General features: G+C 41.2%; 1 protein-coding gene across 3 annotated transcripts in view; it reads left to right on the top strand.

Annotated features, from left to right (window-relative positions):
- The window catches only part of FOXM1 (forkhead box M1), a 61,541-nt gene that overhangs the window by 19,449 nt on the left and 21,113 nt on the right, over nucleotides 1-20,979 (top strand). For 2 of the 3 annotated variants that reach the window (XM_042470894.1, XM_042470893.1), the window contains exons 2-7: nucleotides 2,179-2,741; nucleotides 6,419-6,564; nucleotides 13,005-13,205; nucleotides 14,102-14,230; nucleotides 18,968-19,012; nucleotides 19,899-19,977. In XM_042470894.1, coding sequence (XP_042326828.1) covers nucleotides 2,225-2,741; nucleotides 6,419-6,564; nucleotides 13,005-13,205; nucleotides 14,102-14,230; nucleotides 18,968-19,012; nucleotides 19,899-19,977 — 1,117 coding nt within the window. In that variant the 5' untranslated portion in view covers nucleotides 2,179-2,224. The remainder of the gene's footprint in view (nucleotides 1-2,178; nucleotides 2,742-6,418; nucleotides 6,565-13,004; nucleotides 13,206-14,101; nucleotides 14,231-18,967; nucleotides 19,013-19,898; nucleotides 19,978-20,979) is intronic. The other variant, XM_042470896.1, reaches the window with a different exon arrangement.

Below are 20,979 nucleotides of genomic sequence, written 5' to 3'. Positions count from 1 at the left end.
TCCAAACGAGGCGGCGCAGTTGTGACGTATTGGGGTCACGGCAGGGCTCCTAGGGCGCCCTTTCCGCGACCCCGGAAGGAGCTCCGTTTCGGAGCTCCTTCCTGGTTTGGTCCGCTGGACACAGCCTTCAGACGGCTGCGCCCAATGGACCAAAGGAGAAAGGGGCCAAACGGCCCCTTTCTCCTTCTCCCCACCGCTGCGGGGTGTCCTTGGGGCTTGAAGCCCCAAAGACACCCCTTTCCAGGCTGTGGGGAAGGGGCCTTTTGCCGCTTCCCCGCAGCCCGGAAAGCGGCAGATCGGGGCTTCAGCGGCTGCCGCTCTGGCCGCTGAGGCCCCGATCCAGCGGGGAAAGGTGCACCTACAGGCCACCCCTAAGGGGCGGTCTGTAACGTGCCATAAAGTCCAATTTTAATTTTTCTAATGCTCTTCTTTATTATCTGTATCTTACACCAAAAAGAAAAGGAAAAAAGATTAGTTTATTCCACCTCTAAATTAGCTAATTATCAAATTTTGCCAAATAAAATTTACATCAACCTCTTTTGTTCTTTATCAATTCGGCTATAATTATTTATCTCACATTCATCACCTCTAGTTTGGAATCTTTCCCTTCATTCATTCCTATATATGAACATATAACTTGTTCATATACTGATTTTAACAATATAGTCAGCCCTCCATACCCATGGTTTTTTTATACACCAATTCACATATCCACAGCTTGAAAATATTTTTTTTTAAAATAAATTCCCCAAAGCAAACCTTGATTTTGCCATTTTATATAACAAATACCATTTTACTACGCCAGTGTATTTAATGGGAATTAAGCATCCACAGATTTTGCTATCCACAGGAGCTCAGTTTTCCTGAGCTATAGTGTTCAGCGTCAGTTTCAGTCTTTGCTTCTGCTTTGTTATGCTTATCATCATCACAGTTATCATTACCCGAATTGCATGTCTGGGTATGCTTGGCTCTGCCTTTCTACTGTGTAACAAACTCCCAGGGGTGTGTGATCACGGCCACCTAAGAATCCTGACACTTGCACCCTATAACCAGGTCACCCCTGTTGGTTAGGATCAGATTTAAAACAGTTGATTCCCTAGTTGCTTCTTCCACCATCTGGACAATGAAATTGTCTGCTAAACAAGTGAGGGAATTGCCAGATCTTAAATTATCTTAAATCTCAGGGTTGTAGCTTGGGCATGCTCTTGGATTCAGGTGAGAGCAAGATGCCCAGGTCTTAGCAGTAGCCAGGAGTGTATTTGCATAGTTAAAGCTAGTTATTCATTTGCACTTGTGTCTGGAAATGTCAGATCTGGACACAGTGAGACATTCATTCATTTATCCCATTTGGATTACTATAACACATTCTATGTGGGGCTGCCTTTGGAAACTTCAGAGGATCCATAAAGTTGTGGCTAGACTTTTGACAAACATTGCAGGGAATGTATAATGTTGAAACAGCTCCAGTGGCTACCAGTTCATTTCTGGGTACAATTCAAAGTGTTAGTTACAACCTATAAAGCCCTCTATGACTTGGATCCAGATTATCTAAAAGTCTGTATCTCCTAAATGAGCCTGCCTAAGTTTTAAAAATCTTGGGGGGGGGGGGGATTTTCTCTTGATCCCACCAGCATCACTGGCATGTTTCATGGAACACAGGAGAAAAACTTTTTGGTGGCTACTCCTAGGCTGTGGAATTCCAATCCATAGAGATTAGGTTGGGCCTCTCTCTGTCGTCTTTCCGCCACCAGATGAAAACTTTTTTGTTTATCCAGACGTTTGATTGTTAAGTGTCCATTGAGAAGGTCTTATAATCTGGAGGTGCTCCATTTTTATCATCATTATTATTTTAACTACGTTCATGTTTTAAATATTAATTTTTAAACTTTTAAACTTTTGCATTAGTCATTGTTTTGACTGTACAATGTTTTGATATTGGTCATTGTTTCAACTTATATTATGTGCTCTCCCCCTTACCATGTGGCGAGAAAGATGGGAATATAGAATAAATAAATAATAAATACCGTCTATGATATTTTACTGCTTACACTTGCTAAAAATATGATTCCTGCATTAGAATGCAGAAAAATAAGTATCTTACTTTCAAGAAGCTCCCTCGCAATAATATGTCCTGTGTTCTCATAGTTGGACTGTAATGCTCTTCTTTGTGTTATGTAGGATACATTCTTCTCTCCTTGATGGAGATCGACTGCACTGGTCAAGGATGAAGAGCAGCCCACATAGACCCCTGATTCTCAAGAGACGGAAACTGTCTCTCTCTCACACTGATTCATCTGTCAGCCAAGGAAGAGATGAACCAAGTAAAGGATCCCCTGAGCAGGAACTAGCAAAAACTGATGTACACGATACAAACAGACAGGAGCACGTAATTCAGAGAGTGTTTCCAGGAATTAAGATCATTGACCATCCCACCATGTCAAATACACAGGTGGTAGCTGTTCCTGCCAATGCAGATATCCAAAGTATCCTTGAGGCTTTGATGACTAGAGGAAAAAAATCTGGTGATAATGGGCCTAACAAGTTTATTCTCATCAGTGGTGAGAGCAGGAATCCCCAGATGGATTTAAGAGCAGTTCAAACTGAAGATCAGTACGTCATTGCCAGTAATGTCGCACAGAGAGTGGACAAGTGCAGTGGGGAAAGCTCTGCAACAATAGAAGAGTCAGTATCTTGTGCCTCGGAGTCACTGTCGGTGGGAGGACAAGAACAGGATGGAAATGGTATGTAGACATTTTCATGGTGAAAAATGTAAATTTTGTCTTGGGAGCAGAAAACCTCAGTGCTTGAAAACAGAAGCTCTTGAGTAGTCCAGTGCAAAATTCTGGTACATGGAGTGAGAGAAATCAAATGTTTAATAGTACAGTCAGCCCTTCTTATGCATGGATTTTTTATACACGGATTCAAGCATCCAAGGTTTGAAAATGTTCAAAAAAAGTATAAATTTCAAATATCAAACATTGATTTTCCATTTTTTATACGGGACACCATTTTGCTATGTCATTATATTTAATGGGACTTGATCATGCACGGATTTTTTTTATACCCAGGGGATCTTGGAACCAAACCCCAGCATATAACAAAGGTCCACTGTGAAAACAAAACTGTACAAGGGGACACTAGCAGCCCTTGAAAGAACCTCTGATGTGTTACAAGAAATAATTTAAGACTGATGAAGACTAAAGCACCCATCTATGAAGGGAACTGCCCATTACATGAATTACTGGCCTGGGCTTGCCCTGATTAGCATAGATAAACAAGCAGAATTCCAGACGATGAATTTCCAGATAATGCTTATTTCACACATTCTAAGTACAAGCCTTTTGGAGTATAAGAATGAGTGTGCTTTGAGTTTTATTTTTCTTTTAAAATCATGTCTGCATTGGATGTTTGTGGAATACAACAGAATAGGCAAAACTGTTTGTCAAAGATGGCACTTGCCCTTCCTTATTCTATAAAGTTGTTCTAAAGTCAGAGTTATCAGAATCATCATAGGTTGCTTTTTTATTATTTTTTTTATTTTGACTACAGGTAATGAAAGGGTTTTTGTTTGTTTTTTTAAACACATCCCTGTTTGAGTTTCATGAATCAGCGATTCTGTCTCTTCATTTTTCAGTTCTGAAAGAAACACTAAAGACTCGTTGATTTTTACTTCAATCTACTTTTGTTTCTAGAAAAGTAATTAAATTAAAATCACCATTAAAACTAATGTTTTATCAAAATATCTATTAAAATTAGCTATTTTTCTCTCCTAAACATTTTTAGTGAAAGATCTACTAGAAAGGGTAATAAGATTCCTATTAATTTTGGGGGTGGGGTGGGGAAGATTCCCAAACTATTCTTATCACAATATGTCTTAACGTGATGTTTCCAAATAATCAATATAGTGAGACTCAAAATCCACAGGACCTCAAGTTCCATTGTCCCCAATGGTAGCATGTACACGTGGCCATGCCACCATTAGGGACAAAAAACCTCAGGTCTCATTGACTCTTATGGTGGCGGGGCCAATGTATGCACCACCATTGGGGACAACAAAGGTTGTCCCTAATGATGGTGCAGCCGTGTGTATGCAATGCACCACCATTAGGGACAATGACGGCTGGGCCTAATGGTGGCATGGCATGTGTCACCTTTGGGGACAGCATGGGCTTGCTGTCCGCAGATGCATAATTCCACAGATGACAAGTCCACGGATACTGAGCTCCCACTGTACATCTCTCTACAAAAATATTTTCTTTGTAAGTGCTGAATTAATTCTATATGCTGGCCCAGAACCTTGCCCCAAAATCAAATGGTTTGTGATGGCCATAAGATTTACTAAAGAGGTCCAGTGCAAAGGTTTACCTTGACACCAGGTTTTTCAGTCTTCTGGCCAACCTCTACATTTGAATTTTATAGCCTGGTTGACTAATAGAATTTTCAGATGGCATTTCACCAGTCTTTTAGAATTTGGCCGTAACTATTGTCTATGGGGTGAAGCAGACCACCCCAAAGGGGCAGCTTGAAGCCAACCCTGAGAGAATTTGGTTGGGGCCATGGCAGCCGCAGTCCACGTCCCTAATCTGCCTTTTTGCTGGTCCAAAAAGAAGCAGTAAAAGGCTGCTCCTTTTTGAGCTGGCAAAAAGCTGGCTTTTCCCACTCCACCGTGGCTTTACGGTGCTGCTGTGGCATTTGGCATGTGAATGCTGCACTACTGGAGCACCCTGAAACAGCCTATCAAGCCAGCTGGGGATGTGCATCATGCATACACCACGCTCCAAGCTGGCTTTATGCCAGCTTTTCATGCCATCTGTACCAGCCCTATGTCATTTTCTATGCAAATACTGAAAGACAACTTTGTGAGCTGAAATTGTTCTGGGGCATATAGATTTTAATTTTGTACTTTACACATGCCATATAATATTTATACTCTAATTTTTGCCTTATCTTTGTATTAAATATGTTTCTAGTTGTTCTTCCCATATCTTTTATGGCATTATCATATATAGGAAAATCTGATTTATTTTTCTCCAGAGAATCACCCAGATTTTCAGCAGGATCCTGTGGAGCAGACTGTAATTCACTGTTCTCGCAGGAACAACTCTCTAGTCCTGTTCACTATCCATACTGCTCACGGGCATTAACTCCATGGCTCTAGGTGTCTGCTCAGAAATGGGAGAGGGCTAGGTCCAGTGCAAAGGTCATGTCATGAGGAATCATAGGTCTTAAATTTTCCTCCCTCACCTCAATGGTTGGTTCTCAGACATCAAGATAAACTTCCTACATGTGTACCGTAAGAACCAGCATGATGTAACACTCTGGGCATTGAATCAGGATTCTGGCAGACCAAGGTCTGAAATATTGCTCAGCCATGAAAACAGCAGTAAATTATCTTGGGCAAGTTAACTCTTTCAATTTATAAGGAAGGCGCTGGCAAATCTCCTTTGAATTAATCTGTAACTGTAACCAGTCAGTTTTCAAAGTAACTTTCCAAACTATTTTGAATGTTGTAGGCAGGGCATTTTCCAGGGTAAGAGTGGGGGGACCTGTCATTCTTGAGAATTATAAAAGTTTTTCTTAACTATGATAGCCAATTTTTAGCATATATGTTAGCCACTGACTTTTAATCTTGCCCATATCTGACTATCTCTGAGCACCTTTTGATTAGATAACTTAGACCTGCCTTCTCCAGTGCTAGACTTACAAAATTGTCTCTATGCCTGTCTTAGCAGCTGTTGGGCCTACTGCAAAGCAAAGTTCCAACCTCTCCCTACCTGATGTTTTAATTTTGTCAGAATGTTATGATAGGAGAGAAAGGGAGAGGGGGGAGAAAAGGGTGTATATGTGATGATGACTTCTGTGAAATGAAATGTTCTGTTATGTTATGAAATTTGACTGGATTCTAAATTGCTAATAAGAAGGGTTCTGCCTCTTTCAGGCTCACTCATGATATTCTCTCAAAAATGCCAAAAGTTAAAGCTAAGTTTTGTTAGGAAATAGAATGAGGTAATTCTTATCTCATGTAATGTTTTCTATTAATGACGTTATTCTATTTGTGTTTGTAAAGGGCACCAGATTAGTGAAATGCAGAATTTAAGCAGGTGAGTTTCCTGTCATGTAAATAATAGGAAAAACTTCATTTGCTAAATTTCTGTCTGCCATACTGTTCTTTGTAGCACAGGAACAGAGCCGGTAAAATGCTGGCAGACTTAGCTATAAATAAGACTGAGTAGCTTGTGCATCCATGAAGTTCTGGTTTGAAGGGCTTCAACTTAAGTCTATAAGGTGGTTCTGCCCAAACTTCACTGTAGGACCACTTATCTCCAAGATACTGGATCTCTGCTCATAGCAATGCCTAGAACCTCTTCTTGCAGATCTCAATTTACAGAATGAGAACTATGCGTTTGTGTCCATACAGGCAGTGGGGAGACAAGTTGCAGCCTGGATAACAGTTTGACTAATATCCAGTGGCTGGGCAAGATGAGCTCCAGTGGACTGAGTCCGTGCGGTGTGAAAAAAGAAACGGAGAAGGAGAACCAAACCCCAAAGCACAAAACAATTAAGGTGAGCAAATTTCATAGTCAAACAGTGCCCAAGAACAACTGAGGTTCCAGTCTGTAGTCCAGGATTTCATCACTTGTAACATTCAGTCTGCTGCTGCTAACTCTGCAGATGCTTCTTCCACCTTTTTCCTTCCCAGTGTTTTGATATGCTTCTGACTTCTATCCATACAACAAGCTGGACTCAGGGTGAGCAGGAGACAGATGAAAGAAGTAATGAGAGAAGTGTCAGTTGAATCTTCCCTGGAAGCAGCGAAGAATTAAAGTGTGGGACGAGTGATCCCTTAGTTGCCATTTGGCAACCATGTGTCGACAAGAAGCCTAATAATAATAATAATAATAATAATAATAATAATAATAATAATAATAATTTATTATAGCCCATCCAATCACAAGAAATCCGGGTGGGTTACAGCAATAAAAATACAGAGAATACAATAAAACAAAATACAAAAAAATAAAATAAAATAAAAGAGAGTGACATGAGTTACAGAACTCACAGTTAGACCTGATGGAATTGGGCCTGTCTTTTTCACTCCCTCCCAGGTCTGATGATGACAGTACATATGGAGGGAGAGTTCTTCTTCTTGAGGCAAGAATTTTATTTTAATTAATTTTAATTTAATTCTTCTCATTAGATTTAAGAGAAAAATTGGTGGACAGAGTGACGTAAGTCACAGTAAACAGGGAGTGGAACTAAGTAGGGTAGGCCTGCTGGAAGAAATCTGTATTAAGAGCCTTCTTAAAGGCTGTAAGAGTAGAAATGTGGTGGATATCCTCTGGCAGGTCATTCCATAGCTTCAGATCAGCAGTAGAGAAGACCCTCTGGGTAACTGAAGTTAGTCTAGATTTTTTTGGATGTAGTGGATTCTTCCCTGAGGACCTTAGAGTGCAGGGCGGACAGTATGGAAGAAGCCATTTCCTTAAGTAGAGTAGAGGTCTGGCAGATCTCCTCCAGAAGGTCATTCCCCAACTTTGGTGCAGCAGTAGAGAAGGCTCTTTGGATGACTGAGGTTAGCCTAGCTCTTTTTGGCTGAAGTAGGTTTTCTTCGAGGACCTCAATGTGCGGGACAGCCAAGTGTTCCCTTAAGTATTCTGGACCCAAGCCACGTAGGGCTTTAAAGGTAATCACCAACACCTTGTACCTTGCCTGGAAACTAATTGGCAGCCAGTGAAGGGATTTCAAAACTGGTGTTGTGTGATCATTACGACGAGTACCTGTAATTAACCTGGCTGCCATATTTTGTGCAAGTTGAAGTTTCTGAACTTGGCACGAGGGTAGCCCATGTAGAGCACATTGCAGAAGTCCAATTGAGAAGTGACCAGTGCATATACTACTGTTTCAAGGTCTCCCTGTTCCAGGAAGGGGCACAGCTGGCGTATCAGCCGAAGCTGATAACAAGTGCATCCACCTGAGCTGTTAGGTGAAGCGATGAGTCGAGGAGCACCCCCCCAGCTGCGGACAGAGTCCTTCAGGAGAAGTGTGACCCCGTCCAGAACTGGCTGACATAATTCCATACCTGGGCTTGGGTTTCCTATAACGAGTACCTCCATCTAACCTGAATTCAGCTTGAGTCGGTTTTCCCTCATCCAGTCCATTACCATCCCAAGACAGGCATTCAGAAGAGAGATGCCATCCTTAGTCACTGCATCAGTCTGAGACATAGAGAAATATATTTGGGTGTCATCAGCGTACTGATAACACCCTCCCCCATGTCGCCGGATGATTTCACCCAGTGGCTTCGTGTAAATGTTAAACAGCATGGGAGACAATATGGCGCCATGGGGGGGTGCCAAATTTTAGCAAATTTTAGTTATTTCTATCCAGGTGGTCCAGGCAGGGGATTTTTAAGAGTGGTTTGACCACTGCCTCCTTAAGACAAGAAGGCAGGGTACCCTCCCTGGATGATGCAATGATTAAATTTTTCAGCATCAGCTTGACTGTATCACCCCTCCCCCCTGGACAGCCAGCCAGGGTGGGCAAGGGTTGAGAGGGCAAGTCATGTTTTTCAGACTACTAAAGAGCTTGTCCACGTCCTCAGTACTTACTGACTCAAATTGATCCAGTCTGACAGTAATGGTGGGGGCGTTGGATACTTCTCTCATTGCTTCTGACTTAAAATTGGCATCCAAATCAGCTCTTCTCCAAGAGATTTTATCTATGAAATAATCATTAAAAGCGTCACAGCAAGCTATAGTTGAATCTAATAGAGGGTTCTGGGTGGGAGGCAGTTGTGTTAAACTTACCACGCTGAACAGCACCCTGCGATAGATGCAGAGCAGAAAGATTTCTTGGCTGCATATATCGCCACTTGATAGGATATGAGTTGATATTTCAGCCAACGCTTCTCTAGTTGTCCAACCTGCTTCATTTGTTTAAGATCTTCAGTATACCAAGGGTTACAGTTTTTAGCGGGTTAGAAAGGACGCTTGGGAGCGATCATGTCTATAGCTCTGGTGATGTTGTTATTCCACAAATTAACCAGAGCTTCGACAGAGTCGCTGGCATTGCCAACCATAGAACCCCCTAGGGCTTCTTGGAACCTAATGGGTTCCATCAGCCTTCAATGGCGGACCATTCTAATTGGTCCTCCACCCCCAGAGGGAGGAATAGTAGCTTTCAGTCCAACCTTAACCAGGAAATGATCTGTCCATGATAATGCGGAGATACTAATTATTTCTGCCCACAGATATGCCTGTTCCGCACAGAAGATCACATCAGGAACATGACTTGCGCAATGTGTGGGCTCAGAGACTATCTGGGAGGGGCCCATGTTTGTCATGAAACCCATGAACTCCCAAGCCGGACAAATCAGCCTCGAGGGGGATGTTGAGGTCGCTCAGGCGATTCCAACATCAGCTCTGAGACTAGTTGTGTCAGCTCAGCTAGGGAGTCTTAAATTACGGGGTGGACAGTAGACCAACAGACTTGACAATCTAAACAATCAGGGTTAGAATTGGGGTGCTATTCTATTGACTGGTCAAATATTTCATAAAATGCCTTTGTTTAAGGTGTTTCATCTCATAGCAGAAGGCTATTTGTTCCAAGTCTCCAGCCTGTGACCTCTGCATTAAAATACTTCATGTAGGAGCAGCCTGTTAGGAAGGATCTAATTAGGGGAATTTCTGAATTTAGCTCAAATTGCTGACAGGGTAGGGTCCTAACAACACCCTTGCGAGACTGTGTCCCGTGGTGTATACGAGAGGTCCACAAGAATCCCTTGAGAGATGGCTCTTGGACAGACTGCTCCAATTAAGTCTAAATATTTATTAAAAGGAGAAAACAAAGGGGCACATTTATACACACAATTCTCAATGAAAGTAAAGGAGGGAAATTTGGGAGAGAGTTGAATGGCAAATCTACGGGAGATACTTACTTCCAAAGGCTTCTCCGGGAACCAGATGTGGATGTAGATGATGAGAAGACACAGCTGCCGAAACGTGGGGCAAAATGGCCAAGGGAGCTAAAATCAGAGTTCAGTCTGATGTGAAGCCAGGCTGTATTCTGAATATAGCACACCAATGTGGGTTTAGAGTTAGACTGAGGCTTATATAGACAATTTCTAGTCTCTAGCAATGAACTTAATGGCTTAGCTGCAGCCAAAACAAAGGGTGTAAATACCTGGGCTTTTGTTAAACCAAGGTGAAGAATAGACTTAGCTAAGGCACTGGGATCTAAACACAACCGGGGAAGGGAAACAGATGAATAGATGGTCATTGACTTAATGACTGGGCCATCAGGTGTGAGGCTGAAAACAACAGCAGGTATTGTACTGGATTTTGGAGGAGATGGTTTTTCTTGTCTAGCAACTCCCAAACTTCCTGTGAGGAATTTCCAGTCCTTTTCTGTAGGGCTCCTACCCCCTCCTTTGCAAGCTGTGTACATGACATCTCTGCTTTGGAGAAATGGCTGTGCCCCAGGAGGTCATCTTGGGGTCAAAGTGAACGTGAACACTCCAGAATTTAATATAAATCGATATGCTCTGATAAACCTTTCTCAATGATGGTCCTAAAGCAGTAATGGTGAGAAAAAACAGATTGAAACTGAACTCAGACAAAATGGAGGTACTTAAAGTAGCGGCCCCAACCTCCTTCTTACTCTCAAAGAACTATGTTCACAGTCTGGGGGTGCTACTTGATCCGTTGCTCCATATGACTAATCAGGTAAATGCGACACTCAGGAGTGCTTGTTATCAGCTTCGACTGATATGCCAGCTGCGCCCTCTCCTGGAAGTTAAGAACCTTGAAACTGTGGTACATGTGCTGGTACACTCCCGTCTCAATTTCTGGCCCTTGTGGTCTCTTCCAACTCTACGATTCTATGATTCTACGTGGGGCTACCCTTGTGTTTGATTCGGAAACTCCAATTAGTACAGAACATGGCAGCCAGGCTGGTTTCAGGTACAACTAAAAGAGATCATATAACCGATTTTGAGATCGCTTCAGTGGCTGCCTATCAGTTTCCAGGCCCAAGTGTTGGTTATCACCTTTAAAGCCCTAAATGGCTTGGGTCCAACCTTTCTTCGGGACCGCCTCCTTCCATATAATCCACCCTGCGCACTCGGGTCCTCTGGGAGGAATTTGCTGTAACCTGTGAAAACAAGGCTGTCTGCTGCTGCCCAGAGGACCATTTCAGCTACCACTCCCAGATTATGGAACGGCTTGCCAGATGAGATCTGTCACATTACCACCTTGAACAGCTTTTTAAAAAGCTGTTATGACAGATCTCTTCCAGCAGGCCTTTCCTGAATAGATTCCCCGCTACCAAAAAGACCTAACCTGCTCTACTCTGACTTCTGCTGCAGTTATTGTTTGTTTTCTTGTCTAATATTTTATGCTCTATTTTAAAATGTAAATCGTTTAATTGTCTTTTGGTGCGTTGGGATTTTGGGATACGGGAGTGTATGTTTTAATGTTGTACACCGCCCCTGTTGTGTTACACAGAGGCAGGATAAAAATAAAATTTTATTTTTATTTTTATTATTATTCTCTTGCCCTGCACCATAACAGACAAATATCTAAAAACAATTTGATCTTTCAAATACCACTTGCATGTTCTATTTGTGTAGCACTGTTGTGAATAATAATTGGTTCCAATTATTTTAAAACTGTTTTAAAAACCTCTTGAATTTGAATCCCACCCTTCCTATATCAGATTCTTCTCTCACCAAAACAGTGCATGGCCTGTTCACTAGAGGACCAGCAGCTTGACCAGGGTTCTCGATGAGCTGGGCTAAGAAGCAATTTAAACTCAAGTCAAACACTGTTCTCTACACCAAACTGAATGTGGAGTGTCATTATTATTATTATTATTATTATTATTATTACAATTATCAAAACCTTTTTTTTTTCTCAGTTAACATAATCATCATGGTAATGTTTTTGCTAAATTCATGCTTTAAATCTGGGATTGACAAAATGTAGCCTTGGGGCTGCATAATCTCATCCATGGCCATTTTGTTGGCCCTCAGCCTCTTCAGATTACTCAAACCACTTTTTAAATCTAAGGTTTAATTACCTTCTGGAAACTTCTAGAGCCTTATCTACATGGCCAAACCCCCCCGAAGTTGGTGCTGCCTGTTTCCATGACACAGCTACTTCCAGTGAAATACAGTCCACCCGCCCTACCACAGTCTTGCTATCATGGATTTGAGCTTCCATGCATGGCAACCCCATTGGTCCTAATAGCGGTGCGTGTGCATGGCAGCACATATTACATTAAAAACCATGGGATTTAAGGTCTCACAATTTTTGGCATCCATGCAGGAGGTCCGAAATGGAATGCCACAGATAATCATGGCTGACTGTACCATGAGTTTTTGCTGTTTACCCAACTTTGTTTATTCCAAGGCAAAATCAAAGAAAACCCTGGGGTATCCCCAAAACCCCAGATGAGTGCAGGGGGGTTGGTGTGTGGACAGTTCAACCGGACCCAATTTGGGCCAAACCAGTTGTCCACATGCCATGATCTGCACCATCTCATTTCCCCACACTGAGCAGCACAGGGAAATGGGGTTGACCTGTCCACAGAGCCACAGCTTGCTGCTTCCTTACCACCAGGAAATCCTCAGAAAGGTTGCCTGGTGTGCCACTGCTTCTACTGGCCATAGGACCAACAAAAAAGTAGTAGAGTGACCTAAGAGAGGCAATCCACCTTCTAAATTGGTTGCAGATTTTGTGCAGGGTAGGGTTTTTTGAGGGGGTGTTTTGGTATGGATTTCTTAACAGTCAGTGCAGCCCTCTGATGTCCCCTAGGGCAGAAAACTAACTCCTGAATCTTCTGCAGTTGCCTGCCTCTACTTTAAAGATTTAATCAGCTAAGCTGCTAATCTTATCATAACCAGTGTTCCCCTGTCTGGCACACCAAGATTCAAAAGCCCTTTATGTAATGTTCTATAGGTCTTCCATCATTCATAGTGTGTTCCCTTCTTTTATACTTACAAGATTGAGGAAGACTCTACAGCTTCTTCCTCTACCTCCTCATGGCTGGAGTCATTCACCGAAAGACCTCCCTACTCCTACATGGCCATGATCCAGTTTGCCATTAACAGCACTGAGAAGAAGCGCATGATGTTGAAAGACATCTATACCTGGATTGAGGATCATTTCCCTTACTTCAAGCATGTAGCCAAACCAGGCTGGAAGGTAATGAATGTTTTGGCCTATAAAGGAGAAAAACCTTTTTCTACAAAGAATTAGGCACCAAAACATGCCTAAACTGTATTTCTAAATGGTAAAACTAAATTTTAAGTTGCTGCAATGCTAGAAATGTGGAGTTAGGAAGAAAAATCATGTGGGGACTGAGTTCTTATTTATGTACAGTGGGCCCTTAGTATCCACTGGGGTTTGGTTCTAGAAAACACACATACACACCCATGAATACCAAACTCTCTGGATATTCATGTTCCATTATATACATTGGAGTAGTAAAATGGTGTCTTTTATATAAAATGGGGGGGGGGATCAAAGTTTTTTTGGGGGGATTTTTAATACTTTAAAAAAATATTTTCAAGCCATGGATTGTGAATGCAGAATCTGTGGATAAGTAGAGCTGACTGTAATTATGTTTTAAAGCCATGTGCATAGAAAGCAGTATATCAATTCTGTTAGCCTCCATTATTTTATGATTCCATGATTCTATTAGCCTTCTTCATATGTAGCTTTTATATGCACAGAAAATCTTTTCCTTCCTGAGGAAGCATTCAGTTGTAAAAGTAGATACTTAATTTCACTGCTGCTACCTGCTGATTATATGAACCACCCCAGGCTAGGAAATATATGGCCCTTAAGATATTGCTGGACTTCAACTCCTATCAGCCCTAATCAGCCTAGTCAATGATGAAAGTGAATTGGAGATGCAATCCAATAACTCGGAAGGTCTACATGACCCTCCCAAAAACAGAACTATAGAGATATGTTCTGTGATTGCAAAGTTTGAATGTCAAAGTCATTGTGGATTTTCAGTCTGAATTTCATTTTGCCTGAAGAATTCATAAGTGTTTTGAAACTGAAAACCACAAAAGTTTCTCCTCTCCATCCAGAACTCTATCCGGCACAATCTTTCCCTTCATGACATGTTTGTTCGGGAGACATCTGCCAATGGCAAAATCTCCTTCTGGACTATTCACCCTGAAGCTAATCGCTATTTGACACTAGACCGGGTGTTCAAGGTAAGTACCTTTCATACTTAAAAGGAGTTTGGTTCCCCAATCCCTCATCTCTCAAACAATTTTATTTGCATTATAAATAATGAGAGGAACACATGCTGGTGTGCAGCTGATCTTTTTTAAAACTAAGGGTAAGAATTATTATTGTGTGATCTTAATATTTTAGAAAGCCATTATAGTGGTTATAAAGAAAGTTTTTCAAATCTTCAGGATTTACATAATTACATAATGTACCTTGTCAGATTACCAGTATTTAGAGATGAAGAGTATAACTCTCCTTATTCTGAACCTGAAAGGAATCAGGGAGGTGGTGTTTCTTATATCTGATGTGACTGCACTGGTGCTCTAAAGGCAGGGCTTCATCCTGTGGGATACTGTGGGATTCTTCTCCCTATGTTTAACTCCTGCAACCTCTGGGATCAATAACAACAATCTGGAATGCAGTGTCATCATCTTAGTGATGACAACCACTGCCATTCATTGGGAATGCTTGAATGCTAAGAAGTGGGTTAGCAAGTTGAAACTTAATCCAGATAAAACAGAGGTTGCAATCTCTGTGGATGGATTCCACTTACCCATAAAGGACAGGTCACATTGTCTGTGAATACTGCTTTACCTCTGAATTCTCAGATGGTGGGCATGGTGCCTTTTATTGGCTTCAACGGAACCTAGTTTTCTTCAACAAAGAAGACCTGTCCATAATTATCTACATTTTGATGACTTGCTGTATTACTGCAATGATATATGGGAACGCCTCCTCCCATATAATCCTTCCTGCACTCTCAGGTCCTCTGGGATGAATCTATTGCAGTCAGAGAGAACTAGACTATTAACCACTTCCCAGAGGACATTTTCTGTTGCCACTCCAAAACTCTGGAACGGTTCACCGGATGAGATCTGCCAAATAACATCTTTAGGTGCCTTCAAGAAGGCAATAAAAATGGATCTTTTCCAGCGAACCTTCCCGAACTGACTTCCAATTTTTCCACTTACCTAATTGTTCCCATTGGATTGAATGATCTTGATTCATTTTATTGGCCATCGGTTGGGAATTGTTGTATTGTTTTATAGGGTGGGAGGGAGTTTGGGAACTTGAAATGTAATATGTCTTTTAACTATTGTTTCCGCATTTTGTTTTTGTTTTGTTTGTTTGTTACTTGATTTTATTGTTTTTGATATCTTGTTACCCGCCTCGATCCAATACAGGGAGAGGCGGGATATAAATAAATAATTATTATTATTATTTATGCCTTTGAGGACAGTTCATAAGCTTAGTTTATGCTAGCTGTATGGGCAACAGGGTGATACTGCTCCTTTGATTTAGTTATATGTACAGTCGCCCCTCCTAACTTGCAAATCTGAGATCCACAACCTTGATTATGCGCGGGGGTGACCTCCATTACTTCTAATGGCGTGCACGCATGGAGGCATGCCCTATTCAAGCCTATGAAGTTTGAATACACGCAAGTCTCCGTTTTTGCGGGTGAGTCTGGAATGGATCCCCCATGCAATCGGAGGGCCAACTGTACTGTTTTATTTTATGTTTCTGTCCCCAGCTCATATTGTAGCCTGGATGCATTAGCAACACCCTGCTTCTTCTCTGCTTCTCTAATCCCTCCAAATGACAAGCAATGGTGCAGTGTCATTATTTTTACAAAGTCATGTTCCATCTATATTGTATTGGATGTACTGGAGATCCTGTATAAAGACTATAAGTCCATCTCGGGTATAAGTCAAGGGCAAGTTTTGGGGTCAAAGTAATAATTTGAGGCTTTGAGGCTCCTCAGGTCCATGATGGTTCTTCAGCATTTCCCCAGACAGAGGCTGTTTCTCTGCCACAGCAGGGAAGCACCAAAGAGCCCTGGTTGCAGCCATTTCTTCCTTGGAGTGGGGTTAAACAGGCACAGGTGCCCTGTGCCCCTTCAGTCCTGCCAAGAAACCTGCTTTTACAATAGCCTCTCCTCAGAATGGAAGCTCTTTACTGGCCTGAGAGGGAGTTCACCAGGCAGGTCCAGCTCCATCAGGGCTAGCCTGGAAGAAGGAAGAGCCCTCCCTCCAATCCATCTGCCTTGGTCCAGGCCTCAGAGGGAGAGAAGAACCACTGGACCTCATCCCCTTTCCCTCCACTATTCCCTTCTCCTTTTGTTTTGTGTCTTTTAGATTGTAAGCCTGAGGGCAGGGAACTGTTTGATTAAAAATAATAATTGTAAGCCGCCCTGAGAGCCATTAGGGCTGAAGGGCAGGATATAAATACCTAAATAAATAAATATAAATAAATACTGCTGGCCCATCCACAGTTGTCTGCAATGGCCGGCTTGTCTTCTCACAAAGGGTGTATGTGTGTGTGTTTGTCACTGAATGAGGTGCCACCATCAGCATTACCATATTGACCTACATATAAGTCAACCCAGGGTTTTGGAGTCAATTTTTGGACATAAAGTTCATGAGTGGTAGACAAGTATATACAGTACGTTTCATATACTGTGCTTCTAGTAAAATTGTATCTGTCACCACTCTGGTGTTTCTTAGGCTAGTTTTAAAAAGCCATTTAGTACTGGATGGAAATAACTATGCTTGTTTGGCTTTTCCCCCCTCCCTGTTGTCACTTCTTAAAATTTTTGTGTATTGTATTTTTTATTTTATTCTTTAGTATATTTACATGATTTTATTGGTTTACATTCTTTAACAAGGCAGATGATATAGACATTTTAAAATAATACAAATGTAATGCTGAATTTTAAGTGGTACAAGAACAAATCATGTTCTCCCTTGGACATGATGATTAGAAGCTACTTAGTTTCGTGTTTCATCTGAACTCAGGAAAATAGTTTGCCACTAAACAAGGAACAGAAGTATTTGGTCATCATATGTGAGAAGAGTGAATGAGTTCAGCAGGTTTTTTTCTGTAAATGAGCACACAGGCAACCCAGAGTGACACAGGAGTTACTAGTTTTATAAACTGCATCATCAGCAAATTACCTGACAAATACTGAAAAGCCTTACAAACTATAACTGTTGCTTACCACTACACCAGGGATCCTTCTTTTTGCTCTCTAGACATTTTGTCATATAATATCAAAACATCTGACTACCCAGTTAGATTAAGATACACAAAAAGGTTCACACATTAAGGTTCACAAAAACATTATTGTTGTTAGGAAGTATATCATTTAGTAGTCAATTGTAGGAAAAGCTCTAAAGGGGCATAAGGATATGTTGGCTAAATATCCTAAAGGCATCAGATCCCATCTGATCTTGGAAGCTAAGCAGGGTCAGCTCTGGTTAGTAGTTGGATGGGAGACTGCAACAAATACCAAATGCTGTTGGAAAAACCTCCTCTTGAATATTCTTTGCTAAGAAAACCCTATGCAATTCAATTTTCAAACTGCCATTTCTAGCTGGATGATACCGGTTGCCAGCTGCACACTTACACCATGCAATGTTAACGTTAGCTGTACAACATCCCTAATTTTTAAACATGTATACCATAATTAGGTCCAGATTATAAAATTACACAGTTGTCTTCATTTCCAAATCATACATTCAATTGCCATACCAAGCATAATCTCAAAAGAAGCATTTAGTCTTGTGTTGGCATTTCCCATACTTTTATAAAATCAAATGAACAGAAAAACAACTAAAACCAATACAGAATACTATACAGTACAAATAAGAAAATATTTTGACTACTCTTGAAATGAAAAGGCATACACAAATTCACATTTAATTCATCCATCATTTTCAAATATGTTGGAGAAAAAGAATCTCCTGAAGAGGCAGGCTCTAGGAATTAATTCTCAAGTGTAAGTGTCATGAAGAAAACTACATCATAATAAAAAAAACCCGATGTGCCCATCTCATAATCTGGAGAAATCACTTTCTGGTTGCCATTGGGAAATCATTTGTAAATGTATAAGAGATAAGAGCTTCTTAGAGAATTCAGAAGTTTTTAACACTAGCATGGCCAAACAAAAGATATCCACATAAAAATATATTTTAAAAAACCCACTTTGTACTCTAACTCAGATATTCATGTGAAAATCTAATTGCGTTTATCAATTTTTTTCTTAAAAGGCTCTGTTACTCCAGATCTTGAGCAAATGAGAAGGTTTTACATATAAAGTGCCTCTCAGGTTGCAGCAAAGGTCAATTGACATAAATTTTCCCCCACCCTAGCCTCCTCCCAGACTAAATCAGTATTCAGTTGGATGCAAAGCCTTGTGCATCACTGGCTTACAAGCAGGCATGTACTGCTTCTAAATGTTGAGAAACTCAGCATGAAGCTTTTCACAAAAACAGACCAGAGCTTAAAAAAACAACAACCCTGATATATTCTAATTTGGTGTGGGGGGGGGGTGGGGAGGTGGGAAAGGGATGCTTCTGTTGCCCAGGCAACACTATATTCAAATCTTGATTTTATTTTATTTTCTTGCATTCAGCCTTATGATTAGTTTTCCACCCACGGTGAGGAAAAAATATTCACAGTAATTTCAGTCTAATCATTGCACATGTCTTTGTTTTAAAAGGCCCTTATTTTTATGCTGACTGGTTTAACTTCAGATATCAATGGTATTCTGAACACAGGAGGCTCTGAAAGTGCTTGTCAACAGTGTACAACATACTGTTGCTGAGAGCTGATAGGTTGTTCTGCCACTGTTTTTTCTGCCTGAGCATTTGTTTATTCTCCTGCTTCACTGATAATATCATTCTCATTCCTTTTGTATGCCTGGCCACCACCAGTCGTTGGATGCGGGGTCACCAGCATCACCTGAGCTCTTGGAATCAGTAAGACCTTCCCTCCTGGCTGGGGGCTTGGGCTTCTTTTTTCCATTTTGGTTGCTGCAGATGTATAGATGATGCTTATCTATACTGGACTCATAAAATTATTGCTTTCCCTCTCTTTCTCACATGGTAGCATCTGGGGAAAATGAGGAGGAACAGGCTTGACTAGAAGTTTAGTAGTTGGACTAAGAGATTGGTGCTTATGTTTATTAATGCTGTATTGTCAGTAGGTCAAAAGGTGGGTTTTAGCTTAAGTACGTAATGTATTTAATGTCTGTGCTGCATTTTTAGATTGATTTCCACTGTGATAACTGGTTTATAGAACAAACCAGCAGGATATTCCAAGTAATCCTGGCAATAACGCCTTTTAATATATCTTTTTTGGACACAAAAAGAGGCTGGCAGGATTAAAGCTGACCCGCTGTCTTCTGTACCTGGTAATAGATTTGCAAGTAGCAAAGTAGATTGACTCAGTCCTTCTAGAAGCAGCTCTCTCCTTCATCTTCCTCAGTTTCTGCTGCTGCACACAAGCATGGGGATCTTGGCTGGATTGCAACACTGTATAATTATTTCTTACTTCCTCAGGCAATGTGAGATACTATACCTAGTTCTCCCATTTCCCTTCCCTCATAGAAGATCTCACAGCTGCTGAAGAAGCTTTGTCATACTCCAAGTGGCTCTATGGGGCTTTAAGATGGCAGTCACCAAAAATAATGTGTTTGCTTGCAGCTGTAGGTGATACATAACACGCAATGTCTCTATATTATGACAGCTATATTCCATGTATTAGTTTCAGTTTGCCCTCTGGAACATCACAAGGCAATGGCGCAGTGGTGGATTCTCCTCTAACTTTTGTTTTCTTGTCTTTCTCAACCCAAAATCAATGCAGCAGCAAAAACGGCACACTGTGGATCTGCAGAAGAATCTAGGAGGCTCTAGTAGCCAAAAAACTGAACTACAGACTACACGTGAGTGTGTACCCTGCATCTCTGTGAAACCCAGAAAAAAGGCCAATCTTCTCAGCCCTAAATAAACATCCTACCCTGAATGAAATAGTCTAACTAGAAGGTTGTTTACACATGTTAAAGATTTCCAGCTGGTGTGCATAGAATGATGAAGCAAGCTAGAAAGCAGAAAAAAAACATCAGATTCATCTCCCTCTCTTCACATTTCATTCCGATGAAGAACCTGGTATTATATGACCTTGGTTCAAACACCACAATCCCTCGCAGCTGCTTTCCACCCTCTCCTTATACCCAGACTCCCAACATGGCTACAGCATGGCTAAGCAGGCCTAACATAGCAAAGGGAACCATGAGGGGCAACCGGGACAGGTTCCTTTTGTGGTATCTAGGTTTGGTGTTCAATAGATTGTAAAATTCATCATTTGAAAGAAAGTTTCATTAAGATGTCTGTCTTTTAAGTTTCCATTTTCTGGTGACCATCACATCAGCTCAAAGAGTTTGGGAGTTAGTGGCTCTTCAGTCAAATGGTGGTGGAAGTGGGGTGTCCCAGTTTTCCTTCCTGTGTTCTTTTAGCAGCAGCAGGCAAGGTTTGAGGGGAAGATTGACAAATTATGATGGTCTATCAGAACTCTGTCCACTTGACTAGGTCCCTTAATGAAAAGTTTTTTAGTTCTAGTGTGGCTATCAGAAGGTGGCTCTTTAGAACAGAATAAGAATTCTGTGGAAAAGGTGGGTGGTATCTATTCAACCATCTTGAGTGCCTTTGCCTGCAGAGAACATTCAAAACGATTCTTGGGTTTTCAAGAGAAAGGAGGTGATTAAACAAATGGGATGCCAGCCGGAGCAGTGTTGGCTGAGAACCTAGTGGGTTAGAGTATGGACTAGAATCCTTTTAAAAGCCTACATGGCAATGACTAGTGACACATATTGTCTTCTTTACACAGAGTTATCAAACTTCTTCAAGTGATCAAAATTATCTTCATAAATCAGAAATCTGGGCCAAAA

This window comes from Sceloporus undulatus, chromosome 5, assembly GCF_019175285.1.
Source record: "Sceloporus undulatus isolate JIND9_A2432 ecotype Alabama chromosome 5, SceUnd_v1.1, whole genome shotgun sequence".
Taxonomy (NCBI): domain Eukaryota; kingdom Metazoa; phylum Chordata; class Lepidosauria; order Squamata; family Phrynosomatidae; genus Sceloporus; species Sceloporus undulatus.
The sequence above is the reverse complement of the archived record's forward strand: the minus strand, read 5'-3'. Positions and strand labels throughout refer to the sequence as shown.